This window comes from Cryptomeria japonica, chromosome 7, assembly GCF_030272615.1.
Source record: "Cryptomeria japonica chromosome 7, Sugi_1.0, whole genome shotgun sequence".
In the NCBI taxonomy this organism is placed as follows: Eukaryota; Viridiplantae; Streptophyta; class Pinopsida; order Cupressales; family Cupressaceae; genus Cryptomeria; species Cryptomeria japonica.
Genome location: NC_081411.1, coordinates 404,547,472 through 404,574,080, shown reverse-complemented (window position 1 = coordinate 404,574,080; position 26,609 = coordinate 404,547,472). Strand labels below are relative to the sequence as shown.

The 26,609-nt window shown below is 36.0% G+C and overlaps 1 protein-coding gene across 4 annotated transcripts in view; it reads right to left on the bottom strand.

The window, feature by feature from the left end:
* Positions 1-26,609, bottom strand: part of LOC131053387 (uncharacterized) — a 207,984-nt gene that overhangs the window by 156,897 nt on the left and 24,478 nt on the right. For 3 of the 4 annotated variants that reach the window (XM_057987989.2, XM_057988007.2, XM_057987993.2), the window contains exon 3: positions 10,333-10,427. In XM_057987989.2, coding sequence (XP_057843972.2) covers positions 10,333-10,427 — 95 coding nt within the window. Of the gene's footprint in view, positions 1-9,515; positions 9,940-10,332; positions 10,428-26,609 lie in introns of those variants that run through there. The other variant, XM_057988014.2, reaches the window with a different exon arrangement.

Here is a 26,609-nt window from a genome sequence, read left to right as displayed (position 1 = left end):
TTGATGCAGCTTTGCCTTGGAGAAGAGATTTTAGACCTTGGGATGATGGATTCTAGCCTGGGAGAGGAATTTCGCTCCTGACCCTTCCAAAGGGTCCAGAGCGAAAATCTTTATAACTCTTGTTTTCCTCCTTATTTTGGCTAGGCGTTGGCTTGATGGGAGATGAATGGGTATGTTTTTGCCTTGAGAGGGAGTTTGATTGATTTTGAAGAACAAGATTTTGGCCTAAAGGAGAATTTCGCTCCTAACCCTTCCAAAGGGTCCAGAGCGAAATTCATCATAAACTTCATTTGCTACCTTGTTTGACCTTGAAACCTTCTTCCTCGGGTGGAAAATGATCTAAGTTTGCTTCTTGAAGTGGTTTGGAGTTTGAAAAGTGAGTAATTTGGCCTAGAATGAGATTTTCGCTCATGACCATTCCAAAGGGTCCAGAGCGAAAATCCTCCTAAGGCTCATTTCCTCCGTAGTTTGACCAAATTTTGAGTTGCAAGGCATCTTGAAGGGAAGTGTGGACATGTTTGGACTTTGGAAATGTTTGAAAGCCTTGAAAAAATGAAGGATTCTAGCCAAGAAGGTGAATTTCGCTCCTAACCCTTCCAAAGGGTCCAGAGCGAAATTCCTTGCAAGCCTATTCTTTTGACCTTGTTTTGTCTTAAGACCTTATCCCTTGGGTGAAGGATGCTGTTTGGTTACCTCTTGAGGTGATTTTGAGTTGGAAAAAGGAAGAATCAAGCCCAAATCATGATTTTCGCTCCTGACCCTTCCAAAGGGTCCAGAGCGAAAATCCTCCTAGACCTCATTTCCTTCCCTATTTGACCAAATTGTGATGTCCAAAGCATGTTGAAAGGGGAAATGGACATGATCTTGCCATTGAGAGTGTTTGATAGCATTGAGGAATGAAGATTTTAGCCAAGAAAGGAAATTTCGCTCCTGACCCTTCCAAAGAGTCCAGGGCGAAGTTCCTTACAAGCCTACTTCTTTGACCTTTCTTAGGCTTAAAACCTTGTTCCTAGGGCAAAGAGAGATGAGATATTACCTTGCAATGAAGTTTCAAGTTGAGAGAATGATGATTTTTGGTCAAGAATGAGATTTTCGCTCCTGACCCTTCCAAAGGGTCCAGAGCGAATTTTCTCAAAACCTCTCTTTGCTATTAACTTTGTGCTAGATCAAGTGTGGGCTAAGGTAAAATCAAGAAGGAGATGTCCTTAGGAATGACTCCAAATTGCCAATGATTATCAAGATTGAAGGAATTGAGCCAAATGAAGAAATTCGCTCCTGACCCTTCCAAAGGGTCCAGGGCGAAAACTCTTCAATCACCTATTTTCCCTTGCAAAATCAAGTCAAACTTGGGTTGGATGAGAGGAGAGCAGTGTTTTCTTGCCTTTTTGAAGTTGGTTAAGGTTGAAAGATGGAAGAATAAGCCTAAAACAAGAATTTCACTCCTGACCCTTCCAAGGGGTCCAGAGCGAAATTCTAAAATCCATCTTTTCCTCTCATATTTATGCGAAGCCAGGCCTAGACAAAGATGGTAGAGGTCCTTGAGATTGCCCTTGAATGGATTTTTGTCTCCAAAAATGATGATTTTGGGCTAGGGGAAGAAATTCGCTCCTGACCCTTCCAAAGGGTCCAGAGCGAAAATCTTAAAATCACCTATTTTCCTTGCAATTCTAGTCAAACGTTAGGTTTTCATGGCTTGGATGGGTGCGAGGAGACATGTTCTTGCCTTTTGAAGTTAATTGATGTTGAAAAATGATGGAAATTAGCCCAAACCAAGGATTTCGCTCCTGACCCTTCCAAAGGGTCTAGAGCGAAAATCCTAAGATCACCTACTTTCTTTGCAAGACAAGTTAAAATTTTGATTTCTATAGCCTAGACAGGAGTGAGGCAATGTGTCCTTAGTCTTGGAGGTGAATTGAAGTTGAAAGGATGGAGGAACATGCTCAAAACTTGAAAATCGCTCCTGACCCTTCCAAAGGGTCCAAAGCGAAAAACACTAAAACCATCCTTTTCTCCAAATTTTGTGCTAAGTCAGGCCTAGACTAGGATGAGAGAAGCTATTTGGAATGCCTTGAAAAGATGTTTATCCACCAAAGATGCAAATTTTGAGCTAAAATTGGAATTTCGCTCCTAACCCTTCCAAAGGGTCCAGAGCGAAATTCTGGATGGGTCCTGTCCCTGGCTACGTTTCGAGCAAATTTGACCTTTTGGCCTTGTGAAGATCAAACCAATGTTGCCAAGTTGGGAAGTGGATTCAATGTGGGGAAGTCCAAATGAATTGAAGTGAAGGAGATGAGAAGAATTTGAGCCAGGAATGCAAAATTCGCTCCTGACCCTTCCAAAGGGTCCAGGGCGAAATTCTTATAGGGCCTGTCCCTGGAAAGACTCTTGAACAAACTTAATTTTGATGTCTTCTTGTTGATGATTTAAGGTATAAAATGCTATGTTGAAATGAATTTATTATGTGTCCTTAATCATCTTTTTGTTTGTCTTGCAGTTAAAAGGCGACTTTCTCCAGTCCGGCATCAACAAGGACGACCTTCTCCAGCCCAACATCAACAAGGATGACCTTCTCCAGTCCGGCATCAACAAGGACGACCTTCTCCAGCCCAACATCAACAAGGATGACCTTCTCCGGTCCAACATCATCAGGGACGACCTCTTCCAGTCCAGCATTCGAAGGAAAGGTACACCATCCATCCTGCACATCGAAGACAAAGGAAGTTAAAGCAAGGGTTCGTTGAAGAAGCAGACAGTTTCAGAGGAGTTAATTAAAGCTAGCTTCTCAGCAATATCAAATTGAATATCTACCAAGTTACAAGTGTCAAACAAGGTGGCATCCCAGTCATCACTCCTCCAGTCGGATTGGTCCACCTCAGCGTGTCCAGATTCAATGTACCTGACTCATGGGAGATGGCACAAACTTCGATGTACCTACCACGGCTATCCATTGGTCGAATATTCCAGAGAAGACATGTGTCCAAATAATGCAATTATTTCATTGGTCAGAATTAAGTTTGTTGTAACAAACCCTAATTAGGGTTTTCATTGTAAAATCTCGGCCATTGATCTCAAATTGATCTAAGCCATTGAATTGTATTGTGGGCACTATATAAGCCCTGGCTCCTCATTTGTAAAGGATAATAGTTAGTCAATAATAGCTAATAGTTAATAGTTAGTAATAGAGGCCAGAATAGTAGAATAGCAATTAGAGTAGATTAAGAAGAGAAGGCAAGACATTGTTGCCTTAATTGTAAAGACTTCTTTTCATTGAAGATATGGTGGAATATGTTGTTTCTTTGCAATATGCATGGTCTCTTGTTGAATCTTCATTTTTGATGATAGATGATTAGATTGAGTGAAGAAAATTGTTGAATGCACCTGTGTGGAATCTATCTAGTCCATACCACTAGCCTCTTACTGATGGTAAGTGCGCCCTGCGTGGTCAACTGGCATAAAATGAGCTTAATCTTAAGTCGTTACACGTCTATTGTCCATGCATTATTTTGAATGGTGATCATTGTCAGATGGTGTATGATTTGAACGTATTGGAAGCATCCCTTAGAAGCTCGCACTGAGTTGGTGTTGAATTGTTCAACCTGATGGTGAGACCCAGCCCAGTAGGACTCCACCTAGTCATTCATCCATCTTCTCGCATCCTAGATAGTAGAGTAGACTTCCTGAACCCTGCATCTTTTGCCATTTGTTTGTCTTCCAGTTAGTGAAATCCTGTGATTCCAGCAAATCAGACGTTTAGGTCGTCAAGTGTAAGTCCCCTTGTGATTCCAGCAAAAATCGCATCATACCACAAAGAGCTTATCCACGAGTAGAGAACCTACAAACAAGAACCTTGGAGTTGCCTCGACTGATCCTTCGGCAAGATCTTCAGCAGTCAGGAACTTTGTTCAAGAGAGGATAAGGTACCTTTTAGGTATTTTATTCTGTGTTCGCATGTGCATGAAAAACACATCAACAGGATTCTTCATAATGCTAGCCACAAATTCTATGAGAATGATGGTTTGTAAGGCCTAACTTTCCATAATGGCAGTTTTCATATGCAGAGGCTGCCTAAAAGGTAACAAAACATTTGCAAATCTAGACCATTAGAAAAATACCTCTTCAGCAACATGAATTTTAGAAATATCAAATAAATGAGATATGCTTTAATGATTTCTAATTTTGTTTCCTAGATGACATATTGTCAGAAAGTTTGTTGAAATTGTCAAGGACATAAGAGGTTATTTCAGCTAGAGATCTTTAGTATTGGTGCTCAAATTTCAGCCAAAAATGCAACATTGAAAGAATCTTTCCATCATAGCCAAAGCTATCAAAGGAGAAGTTAACTACTATAGGTTCAAGCATTCACATGTTGCAAACAAACCTTCGATGATTATCAAAGAGCACAGCAGAGGAAAATAGCAAAGAACATTGTGTAGTGCCCCTCCCTTGATCAGACTCCGTATAACTTAGTTTGACTTTGGTTGATTTCTTTGAGGTATATGTGACTGGATGTTACTTTCTTATGTGATGGTTTTCTATTATGTCGATAATGCATTTTATCTAGAAGGATAGTTAGATGTTAGATTATATGTGAGTTTATTGTTCTTAGTCTAACACTTCTTCTTCTATGTATGAGATATTTTTTGTGTTCGTCCTCTTGTATGATTATGAGTCTGTATGGGGTGTGAGGGGATGATCTTTCGTCACCCATTTTGGAAAGACACCGACTATCACGACTCTCCTCCACCGGTGTGCCTGTATAGGTTAGATGTATGTATGTATGTATGTTTTCTCTGTGATGCAGCACTACAGGTACCGAGCATCAACTCCACCTGAATCTTCAGGTTTGAGCGTGCTCTTCAACGCAATGGTAAAGTGGAAAAGGGAGATGTCAGTCAAACCCCTATCAAGCACCCTAGTTCTTTGTTGTTGGCCATGTCTATGTTGGTATTGTTGGTATCTCGTGTTGTCGAGTCTCTGTCTCTGACCCTTGTGTTAGTGTAATGTTTTATTATAGAAAATTATTAATATTAATCCCTTGCAGGAAATTAAATATTAATGGTTATTTAATTATTATAGTTGAACTACGCATTAATAATATAGTCAGTTAATTCTCTAGTAAATGTTTTAATCTAATATTTTGTTTAGAAAATAATTTATTAAAAGGAAACTTAGTTATTTAAATTCTTTTGTGTTTTAGAAAATTAATTCAAAAGGCTAGGAAATATTCAATTAATTTAGTTTAAAAATTTAAATGTGTGCGGGAGTTACTAAAAGATAATAAATAAAGAAATAATGAATTTTATGGGAAATTCTTGCATGTATTTAGGAGTTACACTTTTTGAGAAAATTAATTAATTATGGGAATTAAATGGAAAGAATCTCGCATGTTGGGAATTACTATTGAAAATGGGGTATTTTATTATTATTGTTGGCTTTTTGGGGGGAGATTTTTGTTTTGCCGTGAAGTTTGTGGTTCTCTCTCTGCATTTGTTTTTCTCTCCTGGTTATGGGGTTTTGGTAGAAAAAATTGGGGAAAATTTTTGGCTCTTGGAAAACAAATTTTGGGAGAATTGCTTGATAATACTAGATTGAAGAGCACTATTTTGGATTATGATTGGATCTCTGCGATTACTACTTCTGTCTCTGTTCTCTTTTCCAGATTAGCGTATTAAGGTAGGGGTTTTGGTTCTTTCTTGTGCATGTTGAAATTTATTCTGGTTTGAAATAAAATCAATTTGTTTGTGTTTATTGAAAAAGATTATGGAAAATTTAAGATTGTCTGGTAATGGGATAGATTTTAGACCAAAAAAAAGGGATTAGATTAGATCCATTTGTATTTCTGTGTTTTTTTTTAAATCCTTAATGCAAAAAACTTATATGTATTCTGAGGCTCTGATTTTTGCGAGGATTTAAATTGGTCCTTATTTTTGTTATCTCAATTGAAATTGTGGGGTTGTTGAAATTTTTTATCAATCTGGGTTATGGGTATTATGAATTCGTTTTATTATTACTGGCAAGCTCTCTGTCTTATGTCTGCATGTCTTTTTGATATATATATTCTTACCTCACTATATGCTTCGATTTTATCAAATCGGTGTGAATTTCTGCACAGAGAATATTGATAGAAGTTTTATTTTTTTATTATTTAAATTATATCGAATGTTATTATTATTGTTTGTTTTAACTGTTTTTTTTGTTTGTGCATTTACCGCTTTTTGGGAGGGGGCGTGGGGAGCCGAGGCTCCACCCACAACATCCCCTTACCCCCGTGGCCACCACGGCTATGGCTTTCCACAGTCTATGGGAGACCACAGTCTGTGGGGAAACCACAGACGTGGTAACCCCAGCCATGGGTGCCTTTGTGTGCCGCCAAATCATTACTTAGTTTCAATTTAAATGCTTAGTTTTATTTATTAATATTGTTCGATGTACTTCTTGAATTGTTTATATATATATGGGATTCAGTAGTGAGATCGGTTCTCAGATTTGGTATTTGTGTTTATAGAATTATATATATATATCTATGTGTGTAGTTCTTTTCAATTTATCATTTATTAATGTTAATACTTTTGTAGATAAAGTATATATATATTTCTAATTTGGAAAATAGAGTTTATTTTTTACTAGGTAGTTTAAATGATAAAAAGGTTATATTTTGGTGAATTATAGTTAGATAGATATTAAGGATTAAATTAGATGTAATAAGTTTTATGCAATCAAGCGGTTTACAGTTATATGTGTGTTAATGAAATTACAAATATATATAAATAGTTTCTTACATTGTCATTGGACGAAATCTTGATTGCAATATAGTAGTAAAGTATAAGACTATTTTGTTAATGATTGAAAAAGAAATGGATAGAAATCAAATGTAATATTATATTTTGATCTTGGGTTAATGGTAAATTAAAGTTAAATTTGAAATAATGGATGTATAGAAATCGATTTGGACTTTTTGGAATTATATGAAGATTAGATTCTTTTATGTTTGACTTTAGGAGACCATGAGTTTACTTAGTTTCTTGTCTTTCATTGTCGGTTGCTTGGTCATGTTGTGTAATGCTTAAGATACCAGAGGCTAGACCACCATTTGAGTTCTATTTGTTCTTGATCCCTCAACATCTTCGAATGATTATGAGATTGGTGTCTTGTATGACCTCTTTGATAGTCGAGCCTTCATTGTTGAAGCATTGATGTACCTCTTCTCCTGTTAATTTTGGATCATCGGATTCTTTTTGTGCTAGATGGACATTCCTAGACCTTTTGTTGTTACTCCTTTTGGGGAATCTTGTTCTAGCAAGTGAGTTAAGCCTTTCTATGGATGGAGCCTTGTTACCTTGTGTTTTGGGTGTCATTGCCTTGTGTTTTATTTTGATTCCTAGGTGCAATCTTGGGGTAGTGGCTTTCATTGGGGGCCGGGACCCAAAGTGGTCGCCAGGGTAACTCAATGAGAGTTTTGTAATCAAGTGATAACATAAATAATGAACTTGGGTGGGTAGCTAGATAACATTAATACAAATTAATTCTTGTTGCTTCTCTTACGCTCAGGTGCTTGTATTTCTCTTACGCTGAGGTGCTTGTATAGGACTGAGGTAAGTAGAGAAGAGCCTAGAATGGCTTCCACCAATCTTGTCCCTTTGAAAGGTTGGTATGGTCCACTAGTGTTTGTATGGAGGTCGGGGGTCAGGAGAGGTTACCAGGTTAACCCAGGATGGGGGTCGGGACCTAGCGAAGACCTACCAGGGTAACTCATGACAACCTAGTGATGACACTCTTCCCTATTGCTACCTAGTGGTTACTTGCGCCTTTTGATTCCTTCTGTGAATTGTTTTTGCGAACTCTGGAAGTGGTTGGTTAACTTATGTTGGTTTATCCTTTTGTGGATTGCTTTGGGCCTCTAGAAGTGGGTTTTTTGACTTTGGTGTTTCCTTTGACGTTACTGTAGTGAGCCTCTTGTGGATACTGTGTTGTTGATTCTCTTGTGAGCCCTTGATTATATAATTGGCAAACATCAACAACAACATCCAAAGGATGGTTCAAAAAGGGATGAAAACTGACGCTCCAAAACTGTCTGAAACATAAGAGGCAACAAAGTAGCCTACAACATGCAAGACAACCACAACCCATGAAGTTGATCGGATGTTCCTTGTCAACCTCTCACTAATATGACTAGCACTCCTCTTGTCAATCTTCAGCCATTAAACACAGAAAGCCCCAGTAAAACCGTCCCTTTTAAGCACACACCAATTGCTGCTTCTACAACAGTTCAAACCACATCCTTGAGATACCCCATGGTTTAATTTCATTCTAACTTATCATTGATTATATCATTGGCAAACATCAATAACAACATCAAGAGGATGGTTCAAAAGGGGATGAGAATCAACTGACACTCAAAACTGCCTGAAACATAAGAGGCAACAAAGCAGCCTACAAAATGCAAGACCAACACCACCCCTGAAGTTGATCGGATGCTCCTTGTCAAAATGTTAGTTCTAAGGCTGCTGTTATGTCTAAGTTTTACGGCTGCTGTTATATCCAAGTTTTAAGGCTGTCGTTATATCTATGTTTTGCCGATTCTATATCTTCTTCGAAATCTACTGAAAGAATTAAAATTCTCTTGAGTGTCTTAGTTTTACCTACATGTAGCTCTGCTAGGTTGCCCTTCTGAGGCCTCAACCTGTTAAAGTAATGACTATTCTCTTAACAGGGATTTGTGTATTAAGAAACACTTTTTTGTTATCAAAAAATTAATTCAGTCTATCTAAAAAAAGGCTTTCTTACGTCGGATAAGTGTTAATTTCAAGAATAAAAAAAGAATGTGCAAGTTACTGAGCCTTGGGTGAAGCTTATTTGTGTGGTTGAGAGGGAAAAATGTCCCAACGGGCTATGTATATGTAGGTATGATGTCATTGGAGAGTTGTAGAAGGATGTTGAAAGTGACCATCATCGTATAAGGCAAATCATAGACTGAAGATGGCAATTCCAGCTCCACAAAAAATCAGCTGCTGCTAAGCACTTGTTAAACCCAAAATATCAGTTTCTTTGAGAACTATTAGGTTTGATAGGGAGGTTGGGAGGCCTCTACCAATACATTGGGAGGATAGTGCCAAATCAAGATATTAGAATAGAACTCTAAATGATAAATCTATCAGGATTTCAAAGGTGAAACAAAAAGAAGTTTGGGCTGTTTTTAGCTGCAGAACTGTCATTTTACACAGGTACTGAGTTTTTCTGTCAAATTCACAATTTTCCTACCAAGTATTTGCCCAACACTTGCTGTCAGTTTTTGAAATAGAAACTCACCGTCCTTTTCTGCTCACAGGCAGCCATGAGTATACAAGTAACTCACAAAGTTTTATACTTATGATACATCCTATAGATACAAAACTTGCCAATTTATTCACCCACTTTTGAATTGAATGAACCTGGCAACTACCGACAAGTCTGGCAAGAAAACTTGCCAAACCAAGTAAAACATAAAGTCAACTACTAAAACATGCAAAAAAACTCACTTTTTTCCAATCTTTTTTGCCTTTTGCTCTACTGCTTTGCCCTTTTAATTACTTCTGACTATCAAATCAAATGATAGTTTTCAGATTGCTTTGGAGTGATCTCCAATGGATTTGACAAAGATATGATCTCCAATTTCTAAAGCAACTATAGCTGTGATAAATTGTCCCCCTTATTCAACTACTGAATTAGTAAACTCTCGCGAGTTGCATTATTTAAGTTTTATCACTCCTTATAGCACTCGTAGTGCATAGTCTTCACTCGAAGCTACTACATTGAACCAAAAAAAGTGTCATGAAGCTAGGATGGCTGTCAAAAAACATTGGTACTATAACATATCATTCCACATTACAATGCACCAAGGTTCCACGGGGACGCATTCCTAATGAGGAAAGCATTCCTCCTATAGATGTTAACACTGGAGGTCTGCAATTTGAAAAAACCAAATTTCAGGGGATATATCAAATAAGGATAACTATTCAAAGGCATGATAACATTAATAATTCAAGGCAAGTAAAAGGCAAGAACTACAAGCTTGTTCATCACCATTGTTTGCATTCCTCTAAACATGTTGCTTTGACTGACATAAACACATCATAGATGACAAACATTGATTCAATTCCCAGAAGCCAATGGCACAGATCTCAACTATCAAATTCCCAAAAGCAATATAAATCATATAAACCAAATTTACTACACTAACACACTTACAATAGATTACCTCGACACTCAAGAAAAATTAAACTGAAAATGCTTTACTAAAAAATTTGAAATAACAAAATAATACATCATATCTTGAGCATCTGCAAGTATGATTACCTCTTCTTCACAAATTGGACTTCTTCTTCATAATTTACATGGGATGTAACTGCCCTGACTTCTTTGAACAGCCTTCTCTTTTTCAGGTGCCTCATCTAGAAACCATATCCAAGCCAAAACATTTTAGAAAGATACATTATAATACCAAAGGACTCCAAAATTTGTTTCCCACTTAAATTTTTTTGAAAGACATCTAGATCAAATACCAGTATGAGATTGAAAAAATGCTAAGAGCATTTCATGCAAAAATCTAACAAGCTGCAAGAATCCAGACAATCTACACTATAAAATTGTAGAAATACATATTATACACATGCATCATTTTAAACATTATAAAGTTTCATGGTTTAAATAAATACAGTAATTAGGATTGTTGTACTCTCCAAGTCTCTAGATCTATGTAACAATATAAGAAAATTCAATAAATTGTACACACTAGTCAGCATTGAGATTGCTCTACTATTGCTTCTGCAAACTTATTGTTTGCAATGCCATCAAAAGGTCCACATGAAAATTTATTTATCAATTTTAGTTAACAGTACAAAACTATAGCAATATAGCGAAGAATATTTGTATATTGATCATTGTACAAATGCTACTGGTCAGCAGAACTAGGTTGACATTAAACACAGAAATTTTGTATTAACAAAGGAGGATATGTCCTTTGCATCCTGAGAAGAATAATGATTTTTAAAACAGTACTTAAGGTGAAAAGCAATGGTCATCACTATCATAAGAAAATAGACAGGAGAGTCCAATGTCTGTCCTATCATATTCACATTAATTGACAAAGATGGCGGGCAAATTGGTCCCTCTACATAAAAAATGAGGCAACGAAATGTTAGGGCAACATCATAATGAAACATAGAATTATAAATTCAATCACAACTTAGGGGGAAGACATGGATATCATTAACCGTGCATTAAAAAATCCCCAAACTTCACAAACATTCTTGCCTCAATAATAGCTATGTGAGATCATAGATATCAGAAAATGAATTACACTCATGGGAGATATCTGACAAGGGACAATTACAAGCAAGTGAAATAGGCATGTAGTAAAAGATAATTCCCCCATCATTGATAAACATCAAATCAAAATATTCGGCTAAGTATGACTAGTAAACTTGGAGAACCAAAGTGTTAGAATTCCTGATCACCCTTTTTGGGAGGATGAACAATATATTTGAGGATGTCAAACACCTGAATGGTATACTGAGAAGGTTAATAGCATTTAATGATGTGGCTTCAAGCAATGTCACCATGACTTAAAATGTTGCTAGGTGATGGGATGTACCTTGTAAGTTTTTAGGCACAGGTGTTACAGGTTTTTATGCACAGGTGTTGCAGGTTTTGTTTCATGTGGAGAATATCTCTTTCTCATCACTAAAGGCAAGCTTGATTATATCAAGAAGAGAAATAGTATACAACAAGAAAGGAAAGCAAGTTACAGACAAGGAAACTCTGGAAACTCTAGAAGAACATGTGGAGATTGCTTCAAAGAAAATTAAATTTAATAGAGCTGTTGTAAGTTGGACATTGCATTTATGATCAAAAAAGTTAAGGGTGGATAAGATGATATTAGAACAAGAAAATATTTTCTCACAAGAAGAGCACTTTTGAGAGAAAGATTATCAAAATTGCTTTTTAATGTGAACAATTTCGATTGGACCTAGATCCACATACTCTTATTAAAATGTTTATACAGCACAGGCCAACATAGTGGAAAAAAAATTCCATTTGGGTGAATAGATTTGAGGTTCGCAGATTTTTTATAGGAATGGTAGAATATATTCCAAACAATGAATATGCAAATCAAAGATATGGAATTGGGAAAAAATCTGATGTTTGCAAAATATTTAGCTCTATAAGGTGCAGACAAATGACCCTTTTTGACCTGACGAAAGTGATGTGCAAAGACTATGCAATAAAGGCCACAAGATTTGCAAAATTGACTGCAAGAATGGACAAGTATGTGCCTCATTCAGCAACAAGTATAGAAAATTGCGAAGTTTCGACCTGGCTTAAGTTAGGCCATCTTTTTTGGATTTCCGAATGATGTCTCTTTCCATACATATGCTATTGTTAGAAGGTAGTTGAAGTTAGTATTACAATTAAAAACTTTGTTGTTAATGTATGCCGTCGTTCACTATTATTAGTTGCAGCCAATACAAGTATTATATATAGTTGCATGTGGTTTGGGATTGTGGTTTTCCTTCAATTGGAAAAGGATTTTCAGATTTTTGTTTATTAATCAAAGAAGATTTATAATACATCCATTTACAACAAAAATATCAAAAGCAACCCAAATGGAATCTCACTCAGAAAAGTTGAAATCTACTATATAGTTACAGTGAATTGTGTTTACATCAGAAATTATAAACAGTACAATTTGCATTATCCCATTAACAGCATGCATTACCATCTCACTTATCTGAACTGTCAACAGCTAGTGGGAAACCCAGTTCTTCTCAAGCCCAAAAAGCAAAATAAAATTAGAAAATCCTGCAGGAGATGAAGAAGAGGCTTGTACGACTCGGGCTCAATCTCCCCTACAAAAAGGTCACAAAAAGGTCACACTAATTATATATTCCAAGTATTACCCTGCAAGGAGCTGCACGGTGAACTTGCTGTTTGATGCTGGAATCAGATTCATCTTCAAATGCTAAATTACAAATTTACAACCTATCTCACCCACATTTACCAGCTCAACCATAAATTTGAGGAATGCTGGCACCTTCTTCACCAAATTTATGTGCTCCTTCTCAGCCTGGGCATCAATGATGTTAAGAAAGGTTACTCTTACTCCATCCAAAAAAACAGTAGCCACCAAAGGAGCCAAATCTATACACTGCAGTCCGACGGAGGTAGTAATGTAGTCCAGAGTTTCCTCCAAGCCACCAACGAACCCCTTCTTGGGCTTCAACCAATGAGTAGACAACCTCAACATCTTCTTCCATATCCAACAAAACACCAACAAACATGGTGGCCAAATCAGAATTTACCTTGAATTGATGTGTTTTATTAAGGAAATCCACATCCAACACTATCTCAATTGCATGTAAGACAACAATTATTTTGCTTCTAAAGATTTTCTTAACTATATGTCAGGGATATCTCCCAGAAACACAATCTCTCATTTCTTGGAGACCAAGGACACACTAGTATCCATCTATATTGCTTGAAATAATCACCAATGTTCTAGGGAATTGTGATAAAATGCCAATATTGTCGTGCCTCATATTCAAGGTGCTCCTTAATGCCACTCTACTCCCGCCATCACATATATTATTTATGTTATGTTATGTCCCCAATTTAGTCTGACATTAGATGATGCGTCGTTAGACCATTCTGCCATGGTACCGAGGAATAACTAGGAATTTACAGGGATCAGTGAAGAATTTGGCCTAGGCGATTTCAGTTTCAGGCCAATCGGAGGTATTTTGACAAGGTTTCCAGATACTTACAATTTATAGTAAGTCAATCAGTTGTGGCTCAGTGTCTAGTAATATTTGAAGCAATTTTGAATGTCAGTATTTTGGTGCATTTAATTCTTCATCAAGATTGCTAATTTAATGAGCCATTAATTAATTGGGCAAAAAATTAAAAGTTCCTAAAGTTAAATTTAAATATTTAACTTTAATGCTTATTTAATGCTCGGCCTAATGTTGGAAAAGGAAGTATTTAAAGTCCCCTTTAAATGGGAGACGTAAGTAGACAACGTTATTTTATTATAACGTTCTTTAATTCCACATTTATGGAGGAGCAAGTTAAGCTGATCAGAAAGCTAACGATCGGCAAAAAAGCTATGCAAATGCAAAGCGTACTCCCAAACAGTTTGTAGTGGGAGAGAAAGTGCTTCTACGGGTGAAACCAAACAAAAGTAGTATAAAATATGCAAAGTCCTCCAAATTAGCTCCACGATATGTTGAACCTTTTGAAGTGCTGGAAATCATTAACCCAGTTGCCTACAGAATTGCTCTACCGCCAGCTCTTGCACAGTTGCATGATGTATTTCATGTTTCCTATTTGAAAAATGTCTTAGATTTTGCACATATGATTGACTGGAACTCCTTGCAGGTACAGGAACCAAGGGTGGTCATGATCGAGCCAATCAGGGTGCTCGAGGTACATAAACAGCGCTTACGTAACAGAGAAGTTACTTAGTGCAAGGTCCAATGGGACCAGTAGACTGAGGACAGTGCCACTTGGGAGGATTATGATGAAATCCATCAGCGTTTCCCCCATCTATTCAATGTTTTTACCAGCTAAACTTATTTTGTTTTTAATGTTGGATAAACAATGTTATGTTCATATTTGTTTTAAATGATACTTAAAATCATCGAGGAGGATGACTCGCAAGGGGAAGGATATGTTACATCCCACTTGTGCCCTAGTTGTTAATATGCAGTATTTATGCCCTGATACATGTTTACCCTAGTGCAATTATGATATACTTGCAAGATGTTTAGTATGCCCTAGTTTTCATGTTTAAATGGAATGAATGTGCCCTCACTTTTAATGCTTTAATTGATGAATATGTTCAGATGCTTATGCATATGTGAATGATGTCAATTATGCTTATAATGATGATTTGATGTACTTTAATTGATTAATTGATGAATTTACAGTTAAAATTGTGATATAATGATTTACTTTTGTCAATGAATTATGAATTGTCAAAACAGGACAAGATTTGGATCTAACTGATTTCATTGGCCAAGTGTGTGCAGGAGACCGTCGTCCTCCGCGAAGGGAGGGAAAGTATCTTCAGGTCAGGAGATAAGAGAAAGAAAGAACTCGATGCCATCTGAAAACCCTAACCTGAGTCAGGTAAACTTATGTTGACCTTGTCAAAACCTTTTCAGCCATTGTGTCAGGTAACCTAGATGGTCTACACAGAAATGTTAGGGTTCATAAACCTAGATTTTGTTGCTTTTCGAGGTAATATGTTTTATTATTATTAATTAATTATTTTATTAACTATTAATCAAATTTTGTTGTGACTAATGTTTATATTGTATATATATTTATATATATGTATATATATATCAAATATATATCTTATGTTAATACATGGGTACGAGAGTACGTATACATGACCGTATACGTGCTCCCATAGTCAGGTATACATAAGAAATATAAGTCGTATATATATAAATATATATGAATATATATATTTAAATCACATTAATTATCTTGCATAGACAAGGTTTATTTTAATAAATAAATTAATAGCTAGCCAACTTTATTTGGCAATTTCAATAAGACAAGTAAATAAAATTAACGGGGGTGCCTTGTCATAAAGTAAATTAAGAAGCTATTCCTAGGCCATAAAGTGTATTATGTGGCACATAGCAAGTTATAAAACAAATATTTCAACCCCCCCCCCCACCTTTCATGGCACGACCCATTGAACCTTTATATTACTTGGAAATGATATATTTTATCGGCTAAGTTATGGAAGTTTGTTTTTTAAAAAAAAAAAAAGCAAGGCATAGTAAGCAATATAATCACACAACCTTGATGTATTGGGAAATATAAATGAAATTGAAGTTAAACCCTTTTATCGATATGAAAGATATTTTCACGGGTGGGCATTTTGGCGTCAGCCTGATAAGCTTCTCAAGGAAGCCAAAATGCTGAACGCATGAGGGAATGCAAGGATTTTCTCATGACTCTTCCTGCTGGTTTGGGAAGGAAACATCTGGTATTAGGGCATTTCGGAAAGGAGGAAAACATTTTCATGAATACATAAACCGATATGGAAAAGGAATGACACACTTCATTCTTCTTTGGACAGCAGAAACAAGAGTTTTGCTCTGTGTTTTATCATTTTCCGGCTCTGCAATTGGTCATACTTTGCCGAGTTTTACCATTCTTTCTACTCAACACTTGCTAGAGTGGAGGGTTTGCTTGCACGAGGGGTGATAGCACCATCTTTTAGACGTTTTTTCCTCAATCATTCAGGTCATGTGCTTCTTCTAATCTGCAAGAAATTAATTATGCTTCTTATTTGTTGTCTTAGAACCATATTGGACAAAAAGAAACTCTAATCTCGAATTTGTATGGTTTCTTTATGTTTTGATGAACATAGTAGACTTTCCAAGGGTTAAAGGATACGAAACCCTTGTTTGTTTTCTGATCATATATGTCTGCAACTGGGCATAATAGGTATGAAGAAATAAATTTATATTGTTCCAAATTTGATACACAGACACACTGTATATACACAGTAAGGCCGTGTGTACACAGCATGTCTGTGTATACATAGAGGCCTGAGTACAATTGTGTGTCCTCCTTTTTATTTATTTTTTAAATATAATGTAGTTGCTGATCTTTCAATCCTTTAGGAACAGTTAGAGTAGGAAGATATTCTTATTCCTTCTAAACTGTTTTTAAATATAGTTTTGACTGTTTCATTTTCCTATTTCATGAGAAGATGTATAGGTATATATACGTATGTATTTGTGTATGTATAGATATATATATATATAAATATGTATAAATACCTGTACACCTGAAGAATTACTATTCTATTCCTTTAAATCTGTTTTAGAAAGAGAGAAAAAGGATTAAGAACCTGTACTACTGATTTTGGGTAAAGGGGTTTGAATAATTTGCAAAATAAAAAAGAATTTGTATCCTAATTTCTGTTTAAGCTGTTGTTAGTTCCTTCTAGAACAGCTGAACCTCCTTTTCCGCCATAAAATTTGTGGATAATCTGTAATTATCTGGGTTTCATAATAATACTTCTAGCTCAGCTTTTATATCTAGGCCTAGATGTAAAATTATACTCACTGTTGTAACCTTTAGACTATAGCAACAGTCTTCTTGGAATTTGAGTTAATTATTTAGAAAGCCTCGAATAAGGGCAGTCGTTAAGTTTGTTTTAAATAAATTAAGCTCTAAATCTGAGGCATCTGAAAGTACTTAACATACATGTGAAGGTGCGAGTACAGGTGTATACTTGTACATGAACATTGACATATATCGATAAGTATATACCAGTATGGTTCATAGCTAGTTATACCAGTATATATCAGTCAGTATATACCAGTATGGTGGACTGTTCCAACCGCTACATTTCGGTGCTTTCCTTGCACTCTCGGTCACGTCGACCTCCAGGGTCCCAACACTCCGGGTACCTCCAGGCTCTAACTCATCTTTGTGCTCCCTCCGGTCAAGGGTCGGCAAATCACCTAATTGCTTGGTCTTGACCACCCTATGGCATCTTCTCACTTTTAATGGAGTCTACGGGCATAGAACACTCAAGGCTGACCTGATTTCTTTAAAGGCAACGGTGCCAAAATGTTTACCGCTACAACTAATATATTAAATACAAGAAATAATAATGTACATGACAATGCATACCAGACACGGCAGTAAAATATATCTTTATTCGCACATGCAATTATTACAAAGAACCATAGATGGTCGGCCAAGGATTACAATAAATCTGACAATACCGTACTACTTCCTTGGTGGTACACGACATATTTAAAGGACCCAACAGTTGCTGAGAGGTACACGACCGTCAACCAACCGACACATAACTACCCGAGAGTGACAACCCACTTAATACAATTAACTAATACATTGTTGGGTAACCAAAGTTATCAAACATAACAATATGCGTTTTATGCCAGCTACACCCGCCCCCTCCCCCCCTCTCAATATTTTTGGGTGCTCTTCAATTGGTATCAGAGCAGGTTACTTTGGACATAGCCTCATTGCTTAAAAGAAGATCCTAAAGAACACAAATGGCCAATAATTATGCATCAATCAGAAACCCAATATTTGATAGGACAAATTATGCCTTTTGGAGCATTAAGATGGAAGCATATTTGAGTGCACTTGGGTTTGATGTTTGGCAATCTGTGGTAGATTGTTGCACACCTCCATCAACTCCTCCAACGCATCAAGCTGGAAAGAAGAAAAGTAAAAATAATGCCAAAGCCAAACATGCTCTTATATGCAGTCTAGCAAATTCTGAATTCAAAAAAGTCATGCGTTGCAAAACAGCAAAAGAGATATGGAACAAACTAAAAAATATCTATGAAGGAGATGAGAAACTAAAAGAGGCAAAATTACAATCTCATATAAGAAACTTTGAAAGTCTTAGAATGAAGGAAGATGAAAATGTAGCCTCCTATTTCTTGTGCGTGGATGAAATTGTGAATGCAATCAAAGGGCTAGGTGAAGATATTGATGAAAAAGTAGTTGTTCAAAAAGTGTTAAGATCTTTGACAATGAAATTTGACTCTAAGGTATCAACATTAGAAGAAATGAATGAATTGGATAAATTGACGAAAGATGGATTGCATGGGATCCTCACAGCCTATGAAATGAGGATTGAAGACAAACCATCACAAAAAGAAGTATCCTTCAAAGCGTCGAAAAAGGGTAAAAACCAATGTTACCCGAAAACGCATTTCCAGCTCCAAAGCACATGTTTCGGAAACTATCCCGGTTTCAGGGACTTGGGGACGACCGGAAACGTTTCCCAGTCGTCCCCGATCCTCAAAAATTTCTAGAAACCGTCCCGAAAACTCGGGGACGGTCAACCTTTTCTCCGAGGACTGTTGACCGTCCCCAGGACGGCAGGGGACGCCCAAGCCATCACCTGTCGTCCCTGGGACTGCTGGCTGTTTCCGGCTTATAAGGCAATTAATTTTTTTTTTTAATAAAAAAATTCAAAAAAATATTATTATACAATATAGAGAGCAATTGATTTTTTTTTTTAAATTCATAATTTTTTTTATAGAAAAGTAAATTAAAAATTTCTTTTAACTTTTTTAAAATCACTTGTAAATACTAAATTATTATAATATTTATTATTTATTAATAATTATCAACTTGATAATTATTAATAAATAATAAATATTATAATAATTTTATAGCTTAAAATTACAAATTATAAATTTTAAAATTTAATATTATGATTTATCTCTTTCCCGACAAAATGAATATCATATATTACTATTAGGAATTCCGAATATATGATATCGATAGATATTATATCGATATCATATTATTATATGATATCGATATCATATAGCTATTGATAATATATGTTTCGACGCACAAATAATATCACAGCACGGCACGGAATGGCAAAAATAATGAACATGGCACGGCAAAAATAATATCATAGCAAGACGAAAATCAGTAACACAGCAATGCACAGGAAGAAAAAACAGTAACACGGCAGGGAAAACGAAATAGGAAGAGTGTTGGGCGTGGGCAGCAAACAAGGAGGAATGGCAGACAAGTTCCAAGCAAGCATGCCTAGGGTTTTAAACTTCAAACGATTTTTTCAAGAGAAGGAAAAAATTTATGAAGCAAGGAAGGGAAATTGATACCTAGTGTTTGAACAACAAGATTATTTGAATTTGTCTCACATTTGGAGAATTGAGGGTAAATCCATGCTTCCATTTTTTTAATTTTTAATTTATTTTTCATAGTTTGAAAGAAAAAAATCTGATTTTATTTTTTTTCTTTATATTTCAGAATTTTGAATCTGCATTATATATATTATTAGTAGACTCACTCATTAAACATGAGTGACAGCAGTAGGAGTGATGGTGGTGAAGAAGAATGGGAAGGGGAAGAAGTTGCAGTTGTGGGTGGAAGTGGAGGTGTTGGGAGTGAATCAACACATGAATCTAACAAATTTGAAATCCCTTCAATTACCTTAAAACCATTTGCACAAGGCCCTTTTAATCCTAAAAAACCTCTACTTTGCCTTGTTCATCCCACAGATGCCAAAAGAAAAAATTCAAGTGGAAGTAGGGTGCATAAGTGTCATGTATGCGAAGGTGAAATTAGAAGGAGCTACACAAGGGTGTGGTCTCATTTCTTGGGTGTTGCGGGCAAAGGAGTTAAATATTGTAAAACTTTAAAGGGGGATGCAAAGTTAGAGTGTTATAGATTACACATGGAGGTTGAATGCAAATTTAAAGGTCTGCCCTTCATAATGCCTCAGTCCTCACAGCCATCTACTTATTCTCTAAGTTACTAGTTCGGGTACGGATTCGGGGATTCGGCAAAAAAAAAAAACTTGGGTACAAGTACAGGTTCGTCCATATATATATGTGTGTTCAAACATCAAAATTATAAAATATAATTATATAATTTATAGACTATCACTACCATTATTGATTATTACAATCCATACAAAAATGAAATATACAATGTGACTGCTGCAATGATATATTACAGCAGTTATAAACATATCAGATATTACAGAGAATAATATAATACAACATCATTCAACCATGAAAAAAGGATCCTAAGTTAGAGCACGACAGAGATGAATAAGAATAGCATTAGGACAGAAGGATGAACAGAATAAGGAGATAAATAAAAGCAGATATGCAGTAGTCTAGGATAGCTTGGTGCGATAGAACAAGAGAATATATGAGCAGCCTTATGTAGAGGATAAGAACAGAATTTAGAGCAGACCGGTGAAGCATATTGGAAAAGTTCAGAGAAACATGGGTTTATATGTTAAAAAAAAAATTTAAAAGTATTTTTTCATTGGTTTTTGTGTTTTTATGACCTGTGGGCCCCGTTTTTGGGAACCCACAAGCCTGGGTTCTCCTAGGTCCACCCGGCTCTCCCTGGGTTCCACCCGGGTCTTGACCTCCCATCCACCTCGGTAGGACTCGGGTGGAACCCAGGGAGAACCCGGGGAGGACCAGGACCAGGCAAGAACCAGAACCCGAACCTAGCCTAAAATGCCAAGAACCGGTATCTTAGATTATTCTCCTAGTGTTCATCCTATGTCATCTAGTGGTAGTGCCAGTCATAGTGTAGGAGCCAAAAAAAATAAAAATGAAAAAGGAAAGAGGAAGGCTAGTGATAGTGAGCAGCCAATGTCAGTTACAAATTTGTTCAATACGCAAGCACGGGAATTAGCTAAGGGTTATGTTGCTGATTTCTTTTTTGCCCATGCCATCCCATTTCATGTGGCCCGATCTCCTTACTTCAAGAAAATGATGAAAGATGTTGGTAATGTTGGTCCCTCTTTTGTACCCCCCCGGAGATCATAAACTACGTACTACCCTCCTTGACAAAGCATATTCAAAGGTGAGTTTGGTGATGGAAGATATGAGGCGTACTTGGATGAAGAATGGTTGTTCCATTGTGATGGATGGGTGGACCGATATTAGTCATCGGCCACTCATCAGCATCATGGTTACATGCACTGTTGGGTCTTATTTTCTTAGAGCCATCGATTGTTCAGGGAAACGCAAGGATGCAGATTTCTAGTTTAGCATTCTAAGAGAGGCCATAGAGGAGGTTGGGTCCTCAAATGTTGTTCAGATGATCACTGATTCAGCACGTGTGTGCAAATTGGCTGGTTTGATGGTGGAGGGTGCTTACAAACACATCTTTTGGACTCCATGTTGTGTTCATGCATTGAACAATGCATTGAAAGACATGGGAAAATTGGATTGGGTAAAGGAAGTGGTGACACGAGGTAGAGATGTTCATATGTTCATTTGCAACCACCATACCTCACTTGCTCTCTTCAGGACATTTTCAAAGAAGGAATTTCTCAAACCTGTAGAAACAAGATATGCCAGTTACTACATTTTGTTAGAGAGGATGGTTGAAGTGCATGATGCTTTACAGATGATGGTAGTGCATTCAGAGTGGAATAGATGGCCTACTACAAACACTACTAAAGGAAAATCCATAAAACAACGGATCCTTGATGACAATTGGTGGACCACTGTGAGGTAAAACATGTTGATTGTCATATTTAATTAAAAATCAGAAATTTCTTTCAATTATCAAATTTTAAAATTTCTAATTTTCAGTCATTTAATTAAAAAACATCTGATTTTACATTAAAAATTCCGATTTTTAACATTTTGTTCTTTCTCTTATTGCAGATATGTTTGCTCCATCATCTCTCCTATTGTAGAAGTCATTAGATATGCTGATACAGACTCTCCTAGCCTTGGAGAGATATATGAGACTATGGACAACATGATTCAGAAGATGAAGGAGATAATTTTGGCTAACGATAAGTCGTTGGACTTATATGAAGAATACATTCACCCAATTTTCATGCGTAGGTGGAATGTTATGAACACTCCACTTCATATGGCAGCCTATGCATTAAACCCAAAATGGTATGAGCCTAGGCCTGGAAGGTGCGCTCCTAGTGAGGATGTTGAGGTGAGACGTGGGATTATAAAGGCCCTTCAAAAGATGTATCCAGCTGAGGAATCTGGTAGACTTCGTGAGCAATGGGTTGCCTTCACAAACCTTGATGGTCCAAATTTTAGCGCACCAGAGGCCAAGATGGATAGAGCAATAATGGCACAGAAAAGCCCCGTTGGATGGTGGCAATGGCATGGGTCAAATGCACCAGAGTTGAGGTCACTTGCCATTCGTCTCCTCTCATAGGTTGCTAGTTCCTCCGCTGCAGAGAGGAATTGGTCTACATACAGCTTTATCCACTCCGTGAAGAGGAATAGGCTTACCTCTAAATAGGCAGAGAGGTTGGTGGCTGATCGTAAGACTCCAAAGTATCGACAAACTCCAGCTTTACGGTGGGATATTAATCCCGAAGACGCCACCCAGGTTGATGAGGATGACACACCACAGGGATTGCTTGGCGTTCCATTGGATGGTGGAACCTTTGAGGTTCAGGCTTACAGTGACAGTGACATTGACTTGGATCAAGATTAGGGGCAGCAACATACTATTTTTGTTTTCATTTTGACTTTGAAGTTTGAGACTTTTGGACTTTGTCACTTTGAGTTTCTCACTTTTGACATTATATGATAAATTGATACGTGGTAGTTGCTATATGATATGATACTTATAGCTCTTCATCTATTACTTTAACTTTTCAATGTTTCATTTTGTTGAAAGTTGAAACTTGCAGCCTTTGCTTATTTAAATATATTGATATATGAATCTATGATATGATACTTGATAGTGTAACTTCTCATTGTTTCAATGAATTATATCTATGAATGTATGAAATTGAAATTTGAACTCTTATTTGATTCATTTGATCATGATTCATGATGCTATCCTATGTTCTTAATCTTATTCTATGACGATTCGATTTTATAATTTATTCGTTTGATGCTATGTTCTTAGTTCTATGATGATTCGATGAATGATCAATGATATTAGTATATTAGTATATTAGTATATTAGTATATTACATAATTAGAATTAGAATCAAGACACTAATTTATAAATGTTATTATGTTGCTATTATTAAATTTCATATATATATATCATGATTCATGATGCTATCCTATGTTCTTAATCTTATTCTATGATGATTCGATTTTATAATGTATTCGTTTGGTGCTATGTTTTTAGTTCTATGATGATTCGATGAATGATCAATGATATTAGTGTAATGTCCCTACTAGTTAGAGATTATTGTCCTGCAAAACAAATTGTTAGAATACAACATATAAATATATATATAAACCATTTTTAATTTGCAATCTATCTTTAATACTTAATTAACATAATCATAATTTTCATCTAATAAAAAGGATATGAATGCCATACGAAAGTATGTCCTTAGGCGGTCGTGAAGCTCACCTTCTTGGAACCCCTTGGTTCCAAGCCCTCCAGGAAATCGAAGATGAGTTTGAATCCTGTCTTGGGTGTAACCTCTTACACCCAAGCCATCCAAGGAAGACCCTTGTCTATTCCTTGCCTTGGGTGATGCCTCCATCATCCAAGTCCTCAAAGGGGACCGGCCAGATCCGTCTCTTCTTGGTTGAGTTTAATCAACCAAGCCATACATATACATATCAGTTTTCAGTATATATACTACCTTAGGGATTATTATACTCCCTCCCTTAGACTGCGGGAGTTTCCTCCTTATAGCCTCCAACATGTGATTTCCTTTATAATCCATTTGACACTTTAGTACTATTTTCAATTCATAATCTACCTCTTTATGTTAACATGGATTCCTAATGTATTCTTTAACTTATATATATCAAATGTGCTTTACCATCTTTAACATATGCATTACATTTCATTAATTACATTTGCATTACATAATCCTTCCTAGTGTGTAAATTAGTGTATACAACAATTAACATTATTATATCCCTTACCTATGTTTAATGACTAGTGAACATTAACACATTAACTAATATATATACATTCACTATACAACAATTAATATCAACATATCCCTTACCCTGGTTTAATGATATATATTAATGAGCATTACACATTAACTAATATATACACATTAACTATTATACTTATATTATTTAATATAAGAATCTACCTATTCCTTACCTATCGTCCGCAGCAGAAGGCTTGTTCTCCAAATCTTCCACCGCTCTCCCTCCCGTCCCCTTTCCCTAACCCCTTGTCGCTGCTCCCTTATATATCCCGTGAGGGGTTGTGCCCCTCCACGGGTCCCCTTCCGCATGAAGGGGTGCGGAGGTACCCACGCACCACTTCGTGCAGAAGTAACCAGGCTAATATAAGATATTAGGAGTCATCGGGTTTGTTAGGATTTAAGTCATGCTTTTTTGGTAATAAATATATATTTAAATATATTAAATATTACATATTATTTCCTTTTAAATATATTAAATATTAAATAACATTTCATTTAAATATATTAAATATTACATATCATTTCATTTTAAATATATTAAATGTTAAGTATCATTTCATTTAAATATATATTAATTATTAAATAACATTTCCTTTATTAAAATAAATTAAATATATTTCCTTTATTTTTCATAGATTACTTATATTATTATTTTAATTATTCATTTACAATAACCTTATTTAATTAATCCACATAAGTGATTTTACATCTCGTGATACCGTAGGGGTTATCACAATTAGTATATTAGTATATTGCATAATTAGAATTAGAATCAAGACACTAATTTATAAATGTTATTATGTTGCTATTATTAGATTTCATATATATATATATAGCCAGCTGTCCCCTGTCGTCCCCTATTCTGGGTAAAAAGAATGTCCCGGAAATTCGCGGTAACATAGGTAAAAACAAAAAATGTGCACCAAGCGAAAGTTCAAACAATGAGTTAGATGAAGCAAAAGCCTACTTTATGAAGAAGTTTATAAGGGAAATGGGAAATATAAAGGTAAATTTCCATTCAAATGCTTCAATTGTGGCAAAATTGGACACTATACTTCCAAATGTCCTCAAAATGAAAGTGAGAGCAGTGAGGAAGAAAAGAAAACACATGCAAAGAAGAAAGGAAAGAAAAGCTATAAGATGAATTTCCAAAAACATAAAAAGGGCTTCTAGGAAAAGTTATAGCTCATCAAAAGAAAGCTATGAAGATTGTTCCAACAATAATGGAGAGTAGATACTCTTCATGGCAATGAAAGTTGAAGATGATGGAAATGAAGAAGAGAAAGAACAAGAGGAGGCATGTAGTGGAAAGGAAGTAGACCTTGAAGAAGAACTTCATTATGCATATAAGCAAAATGAAAAATTAAAGAAATAGATCTCCAAATGCAAGGCACAATTTCAAGAAGTCTCAAGTTCCCTAGAGAAATCAAATGAGTTTATTGAAAACTTGAAATTATAGCTAGAAGAAGCCAAAAGAATTGAGGATGCAATGAACGATCAACTCAAAGTAAAAGAAGTGGATTGCAATAATCTACAATTGGAAATCGTCACCTTAAAGGAGTTAGAAAAATATTAAAAATTTGACAAAAGGACCAAGAAGTTGGATAAACTTCTCAATTCACAAAGACTTCCACTCAATAAAATTGGTCTTGGTTTTAAGGAAGATCAAACAGCAAAAGCTAAAAGCTCAAAGACTATGGATACTTCAAGAAAAATAGTTGAAGATAGGAAGAACATAATCTCACAAAGAACCAATCCACCATCAAACTAAAACTTATTATTCTTTTAATGGATATTGTTTCTCATGTTATAAGTTTGGTCACAAAGCAATAAATTGTAGGAGTTATACTAGAAATGTTCCTGGTTTCACTCAAAGGAACTACGATTCATTTTCCCCTTTAATGGATTATGATATTATGTGTTACAAATGCCACAATTTTGGTCATACACCCCGTTTTTGCAAAACAATCTTTGCTGAACCTCCAAAGGAAAATAAGAAAGAAGATGTTCCTATCAAAAGAAAGGTGGAGTCAATGATGACTTGGAAAAGGAAGCAAGAAAAGAAGGAAGAAGAGGAATCCTTGTTTGTTCAAATAGCTCTACATGCTCAAAACAAGAAGGATAGATAGTATGTTGATAG